This window comes from Dioscorea cayenensis, chromosome 5, assembly GCF_009730915.1.
Source record: "Dioscorea cayenensis subsp. rotundata cultivar TDr96_F1 chromosome 5, TDr96_F1_v2_PseudoChromosome.rev07_lg8_w22 25.fasta, whole genome shotgun sequence".
Taxonomy (NCBI): domain Eukaryota; kingdom Viridiplantae; phylum Streptophyta; class Magnoliopsida; order Dioscoreales; family Dioscoreaceae; genus Dioscorea; species Dioscorea cayenensis.
Genome location: NC_052475.1, coordinates 6755184 through 6762888, shown reverse-complemented (window position 1 = coordinate 6762888; position 7705 = coordinate 6755184). Strand labels below are relative to the sequence as shown.

The window sequence follows — 7705 nt, the reverse complement described above, 5'->3', positions numbered from 1 at the left end:
AGAAAAATATGTAAGAGCAAAAGGGAAAGTATAAAGTAAATGAAAAGCAAGATATTACGTTGGAGGATTAATTTCCAAATTAAAATGAGTCTGAAAATGAACTCAAACTCTCAATAGAATAAGTTAAAAAAACACATAATAGTGTTCCACCACATGGTCCACATCCCCAAATTTGATGACATTTCTTGAACCAGTGAGTGACAACCCATGTATTTGAAAATATATCCATTCTTATTTGAATTAGTTATATAGGAGTTAGGAGGTAATTGATTTAATCAACATATACTCTCTGTACAACATAAATGCTTAGATTTGGAGCATACATGCCCATATTACAATCACAAATACTGAATAACTTTGTTCCATTGTACACATGTGCAAGTTGTTTAGCAGTTCCAAATCAAAGAGTATGTCTCTGTCATTTTTTTAGAAGACAAATGTTCTCAGTCTAATTGCATGAATATATGCAGTCAAATGGCTGTATGATTTTCCCACTTATTTCATTCTGCAGTAAATCTTTTACTTGATAAATATTTACTCTTCCTAAATCAAAGTACCAAGAACAAGTAAGTCCAAAGGACCTTGAACTATCATCGGTGAAAAAGATTGTTTTCGAAAGCTTTCTTTATCACAAAAATTAAAATAAGAGGGTTGCAGTACAGCAGTTATGATTTAAAGCTTAACCAAATATATTTTGGAAAAACATAGTAGTAACAGAAGAAGATGCATGATCAATTTGTTTCACTTGCATAGAATAGATAAAGTCACACAAACAGAAAATGTTTGATTCAGTCCACAACTGCATTTTAGGTAACTATAGACAGTGATAGTATAGAAGAGCAAAGAAATGCAGTTCATAACTGCATTTTAGGTCTACCATAGACACTGACAATATAAACAAGCAAAGAGCACACAGAGCAGAGATTTAATGGTGTACAGATCCTTGAAGCAAACCATCCCTGATCTGAGCAGCAACATCCCGAACTGCTCCAGGGCCGTGAGGAATGAAAACAGCCGATGATTTTGAGGCTGCACCAATCTCCTTCATGGTGTCGAAGTATTGTGTAACCAACACCATGTCCATCACATCCTTTGCAGTAGTCCCTGGAACATTAACTGAGAAGCCAAGCACACTGTCCCTCAGTCCATCTACAATTGCTTGACGTTGGCGTGCAATGCCTAAGCCTGATAAGTACTTGGATTCGGCTTCACCCTCAGCACGCTTGATCTGAAGGATTTTCTCAGCTTCTGCTTTCTCGGTTGCAGCAAGTCGAAGCCTTGCAGCTAACAATCGGAAAAGAAATAGTGTGAATTTAGTAATTTGAAGATATCGATGTTAAATGATCAAGCATTCAAATGTACATTGTTCAACAACAAATCATATAAGACAATAGACATGATTACCTGCATTGATTTCATTCATAGCCCGCTTTACATGTTCATCAGGTTCTATATCAATGATGAGTGTCTGCACAATCTCAAAACCATAGGCAGACATAGCCTTTTCGAGTTCATCTTCCACGGCTTTTGCAATATCATTCTTTTGTTCAAAAGCATCATCAAGGTTGAGCTTTGGAACGCTGGCTCTTATCACTGTGCACAATACAGAAAGAAAACTCAATTCTCAATTTCCCTCTTGAATTGACATTGAAAAACAATCAACTTTATGCCTTGGAGAAACAATGTGATATGGCTAATCATAGAGATATTTAAATAATCAATAAAGAAAAAAATAAATTTAATTGGTCAAGCATGTCTGATTTCATGTCCAGTTAAGAGACATTCATACCATCAAAAACATAAGCTTGAATTTGAGATCTTGTATTGCTCAGCTTATAGAATGCATCGCTTGCCTTGTCAGCAAGAGCACGATATTGCACAGATGCTACCACGTTAACAAAGACATTATCCTGCAGATAAACAACAAAACATTGATTCATTTAAAGGATTGTCAGGAAAAAGAAAAAACATATTACTAATCTACAGAGAAAATAGAGGAGATAGACCTTTGTTTTAGTCTCACACTTCACATCCAACTGCTGCAGCCGGAGTGAGAGATGACCAGCTAGCTGACTACCAATGAACCAAGGGAGACAATGGCACCCCGGTTCCAAGACTTCATCAAATTTCCCGAATCTTTCCTTGATGGCAACAGTTGACTGATCAACTTGCACACAGCAAAGCAACTGGCCCATGGTCTACACTAAAACACAAGGCATGAGAATCAGAATTCATAACCAAAGTGTTTCCAAATAAGGCATAACCTCTGTTTGCAGGAAGGCACTCCACAACGGAAGAAGAATATGTTTATAAAATCCACAAGAAATCAGAATGACAAATTCAAGAAAAACAACAATAAGGCATTGGAACAAGAGGCAATAGAGAGCTGAGACATGCCAACTACTAATATTAAGAAGTTGAACCTTTCACGAAAACGAAAATTTCATGGTGAAACTTACAAGGCCTCTTTGAGGAACTCAGTGCTCTGGCTAGAAGAGAAAACATACAACCAGGTCTCAAAAAGATGTGGTTTTTTATAGAGAGAAATAACTACAAGCTGCGCTAGCATTGCTAAGCAAATGTATTAGTCAAGTTTCCCACAAGAAAGTGTCAAAGACTAGTAGCTAAACCATACATTTCAATCATAGCACATATGCGGAGAATTTTATGCCGCAGATAATGCAATGAAATTGGATAAGAAGAATGTCCATTTGCATTGGTCGACTCCACCAAGGAAAGGCGCATGCATTACCTGGAAATGACAGACATGAATTTGGTCCAAAGTTTCACAATTTTCTAATAATAAAAACAATGGCCAACCACACACACAGTTTGCAATATTAAATAAAAGCACCAACATAGAGCTAGTGTGAACAGGTTTATTGCCAACTACAAGCAAATATTTTTCTACAAATAAACATGGTCATTGATTGAATTGAAAGGAATTGGATAAGCACTAACAATTTGCAACAAGATAAGTACTAGTAAAAGTCAATTGAGAACCTACAAGGCAGGATTCATGACAAATGAAAGCCACTAAATGACTCAACAAAAAAGTTCAACAACAAATACATAAATGATTCTGTTTTGTTGAAAATTTGATTAAAAATGAACCTTGAAGAGCACAATTGAACAAGAATTTAAACAAATAAATTAATGAGTCAACTCCACAAGAACTTGAACAAAGCATGACAATTACAAAGAAAGCACAAAACTTTAATGCTTCAAACTCAGCAATTCCTCGGAAAAACCCTTGAAAACCACATTTTACACAACAAAACAGAAAAAAAAAAGAATAAAAACGATCAACGCCAACGAGAAAACCGTATCAACAGGAACCAAAACATCAAAGAGGTTTCCTTCAACTTCACCTTTCCAGGTTTGTCCAAAGGAGAGAAACTTCAGAGAAATTACATAACCCAAAAACAAAGAAGCACAGACATTATAGTATCAAAAGGCTGTACAAAAATCAAAAGAAAAAGAAAGAAAGGAACCCACAACCACATCGAAAGCAACCAGCAAGAATATTATATCAAAAAAATGCCCAACTACGCTAATATACTACGACAAGATTGAAAATTGAAAGCAATTGAGTGCAATAGACAACAAATCATAAACAACAAACAAAGAAAGTCACCACCTTTCTCAATCTCTCAATGTCTCTGACCCCCCGTTCTTCCACAATAAAAGCTGAGATTTTTTTCTATTCTCCAGCGCACTCGCTGAAAAAGGAAGAACTATGAGGTGCATTGCCCTATGATACATTTTAGCTTAAACGGTTATTACTAATAGATTTAAAAGATAAAGACTTTATGTGATGATTGCTATTGGTGAAGCACGTTATAACTGGAAAACCGCCAGGACAATGGAACAAGCCGTTTCGGAGACCGATCACGTGAAGCGCATGAGCGAACAACCAGCTTCTATGGTACGCCATTGCTCAGTACGTGTCGTTTTGTTATTGGTTGGAATACGTGTTCGGTGTTTGGAATCATTGAGCGGATTTGACCTAATTAGGCTTGATTAGTGTGAGACTATTTTGGGGCCCACAACACAGAGGAGCAGCTGAGGGTAAAATATTATCCCTTTTTGATAAGTATTAAACATTGATTGTATATATATATATATATATATGATTTTATATGATGAGCATGATCTATTACATAAGATGTTATCTTTTATTCTAAGAACTAGTATCAATTACATAATTATATTTAAGAAACTTCCAATTTCTATAATCAAGTTTGTTTAATGAACAATATCGTTTATTCCAACATAATATCATTTTCCTCTTAACTTTGGTGTTATCATATCCTGATATCCATTTGCATTATGACAAAAGACAACGATATGGACTTAATAGGAAAAAATGGCTTTCAATGGTGTGACTTGTGAGCGTATGGACCAATGTTGTCGTAGACCCTCGAGCACGGCATGATACCCCGATCGAATCCGGGTATGTAAAAAACCCCAGTGATTAATCCCGATGACCCGGTGCGATTTCAATCCCAGGGAAACCCGGTTGATCCCGACCGGGTCAATCGGGTCACAATATTAGAGTTTTTTTTTACAATATTTAATAATTTATTATTATTTTCTCATTAAAAACTATAAAATCATGTATATTTATAAATATTATTTTTTAATTTATAATCAATAAATAAAATTACAATATATATCATAAACATACCAAAAAAAAGTAGCATTTAAAAATAAAATTTATTAATATATTATGTAAATACTAAATATTTTCTAAAATTTAATTTATTAAAAAAATAAAACAATAAATGAGTGTAATTTTATTATAAAATATAAAAATAAAATATTCTAACTAAATAAAAAATATAAGAAAATTTAAAACAAAATAAAATCTCAATTGAAATTGGGTAAGTTACATAATTTATGGATAAAATGTATCATCCATAAAAGATAAGAATTAGTAAATTAAATTTCTTATCTATTCTACAAAATCAACCAATAAATAAACACATAAGTAAAAAACACCGAGAGAAGTTCAATAATTATATATTAATATATTAAATTTGTAAATGTTAAAAAAAATTTAAAAATAAATGACATAATTAGAAAACACTAGTGCATAAAAGGTCATTTATCAATTTAAATATCAAATTTGAGTAATTTTTTATATTATAATTATAGTTTTAATATTATATTTGTTCATTATTAATTATTATAATATTTTTTTATATTATTATTGACCTCGGTTCAACTCCGGTTCGACCTGATCGAACCCATTAACCCCTGACCCCTGGCCTTAACCGGGTCAATGCCCGGGCCGGGTCTGACAACCTTGGTATGGACCACGCCGTCTATTGATGTGAAGGCAGGAAAAATAGGAGCTAAAAAGAAATTGATGAAACCCAAAGGAAAAAAATGGGAAAATTATTTAAAAATCTCATCCCTCTGACATTTGCACTTCTGATATAGTCCCTTTATTTTACATATATTCTTTTTAGTTCTGCCGTGACACCCTGATTGATGGTCTAAAAATAGCAGAATTGCCCTCTCTTTTGCCTCCCGCCCAATTACATCAAACTTTTTCTCTTGTAAAGAAGCCTTCATTTCATCCTCTTTCAGTGTACTTCATCTTCATTCTCTTTTTTTCTCTTTTTCTCTTGTTCTTCTTCTCCTTGTCGTTGTTCTCCTAAAATTAAGCAACATCTCCATTTCAGTTTTGCTAATTTCCTCCATGGGGTTTTTTTTTAACGTATGGGTTTCCCCAACGTTTACGCAGGTGTTAGTCATCATGGAGACATTTTGTATTGTGACTCGTTTCAAAGGCGAAGGACGACTACTTCAATTCACAATCCTCACTGTATGGGAGGTTGTTGTGGCCGAGATATGTGAACTTCAGATAATACGCAAATAATGCATAGAAAGAAGATATTTTACACAGGAAGAAACGTATATTACACAGAAAAAAACCATTATCGTTCTAAACACCACTGAAAATAGGATCCTACACAGGAAACCCAAAAAAATACACATGAAAAGCACACAATAACAATATGCAAAAACTCGGACGACTTCTTCTTAACTTTTCGCTTGGTTTTTGGATAGCAGGAAGGCACATGAGTTTATGGGAACTTCAGTCAAAAGCCGAGAGTGTGAAGAGAACTTTGGTTGGCAACGCCTCTCAATAAAAGTTGTCGACAAAAAATATTTGATTACACTATCCCAGCATCAGCAAGCCATAAGAACCTAGCATCTAAATGAACTAGACATTTGGATCTATAGTGATTCTGCATAATGTCAAATATCTCAAGATATTATCTTTGCCTAAAAGTTATAAATTAGAGTGCCGCTCAGGAGGTCACGCATACACAAGCATGTGCAAACAAAACTAAGAGAAGGATACACAAAATTCGATTCACTCAAACAATCAAATACCAGTAGGTTTTCAAAATTAATAACATTAAAAAATAACAAAATCAAAGGATTGAAATCTAGACTCACCACATTAACAGCATACACATACTTCCCCTCCTTCCTCACAAGCATCATAACTCAAGCAAACAAATGAGTTTTCACCCACACAACTCCTACTCAGACAATCAAATACCAGCAAAGGGTTTCGACATCAATGAAGAGAGGTGGGGGAGGAGGAGGAGGAGGAGGAGAGACAGAGGATGAAGATGAAGAAGGGGCAAATAGGTCATTTCCATGGCCATTTAAATGCACAGTAACCTCCATTATTGGCATCAGGATTTGATGGGAATTACTTTGAAAAAGGAGGGACCTTTGAGGAAAACAACAAACTTCAAGGGACTTTTAAGAAAACTGTAAATTATGGAAGGATTTATAGGTAATTATCAGAAAAAAATTTACATAAAATATTTTCCACGAAAAATGTAATTTTTTCCGGGAAAAATTGATGCAATCAAATAACAAATGAGATTTTTTTCCATGGAAAATATTGCATTTTCAATGAAAAATAGGAGCAATCAAACAACAAAATAAGAATTTTCCATTTGAAATTCTTGATAATCAAACAAGCATTTTTTTTTTTTAATTTTCCTTGGAAACTTTTCCATGAAAAAATATTCCATGAAAAACCCATTTTCCATGTTGCAATCAAACACAACCTATACAGTGTTTGAAGTAGTGGTGGAATTAAAAAGAAAATAAAGAGGACGTTGACTCAAAAAATTAAAATTAGGTTTAAAAATTATCCTTTAAAATTTTTTTAAAAAAATATATATTTAAATTAGTTGCAGGACATATTCATTATTGTTCGACAGATCCAATTTGAAAAACAAAAAAACAAAAGAGGCTATAAAGCAGTTATAAATATTTTTAGGAATGATCAAGTAAAAAAATCAAGTGGCCAAACAATAGATTTTTATAAATATTTTTTCTAAATATATATATTTTCTATATGTTATGACCTAGTTTATAAACGTCAAGTGGTCAAACAATAAATTTTTACAATTTTTTTTTGAAAAAAATATAATATTTATACTATATAAACTACTTTATAATAAATAAAGGAGTCAAGAAATACCCTGTGAGTGACACAGGGGTCGTAGTATTCCACGGGGCCAAAGAAGTATTATTACTCACTCTTCATTTATTATCTAGCCTACAATTCTTAGTATGAAGAACAAATGAAATAAAATAAAATAAACTAACTAATCTATGGCTGGGTAACTACCACAGGGATGTAAACAAACAAGGGAGTATC

General features: G+C 33.5%; 1 protein-coding gene across 7 annotated transcripts; it reads right to left on the bottom strand.

The window, feature by feature from the left end:
- Window positions 1-724: 724 nt before the first annotated feature.
- On the bottom strand, window positions 725-3727 carry LOC120260961 (hypersensitive-induced response protein-like protein 1). Of its 7 annotated transcripts, none has more exons than XM_039268576.1 (6): window positions 3641-3717; window positions 2636-2752; window positions 2007-2203; window positions 1790-1910; window positions 1405-1593; window positions 725-1284 (listed from the first exon to the last, which is right to left on the bottom strand). In XM_039268576.1, the coding sequence occupies exons 3-6, from the start codon at window positions 2193-2195 to the stop codon at window positions 926-928; spliced, it is 858 nt and encodes a 285-aa protein (XP_039124510.1). In that variant the 5' UTR covers window positions 2196-2203; window positions 2636-2752; window positions 3641-3717; the 3' UTR covers window positions 725-925. The 7 variants fall into 7 exon arrangements, with proteins under 7 accessions (XP_039124510.1, XP_039124508.1, XP_039124507.1 ...); XM_039268574.1 differs by having other exon boundaries at window positions 2007-2198; XM_039268573.1 differs by lacking the exon at window positions 2636-2752 and adding an exon at window positions 3372-3419 and having other exon boundaries at window positions 2007-2198; window positions 3641-3659.
- Window positions 3728-7705: the final 3978 nt, after the last annotated feature.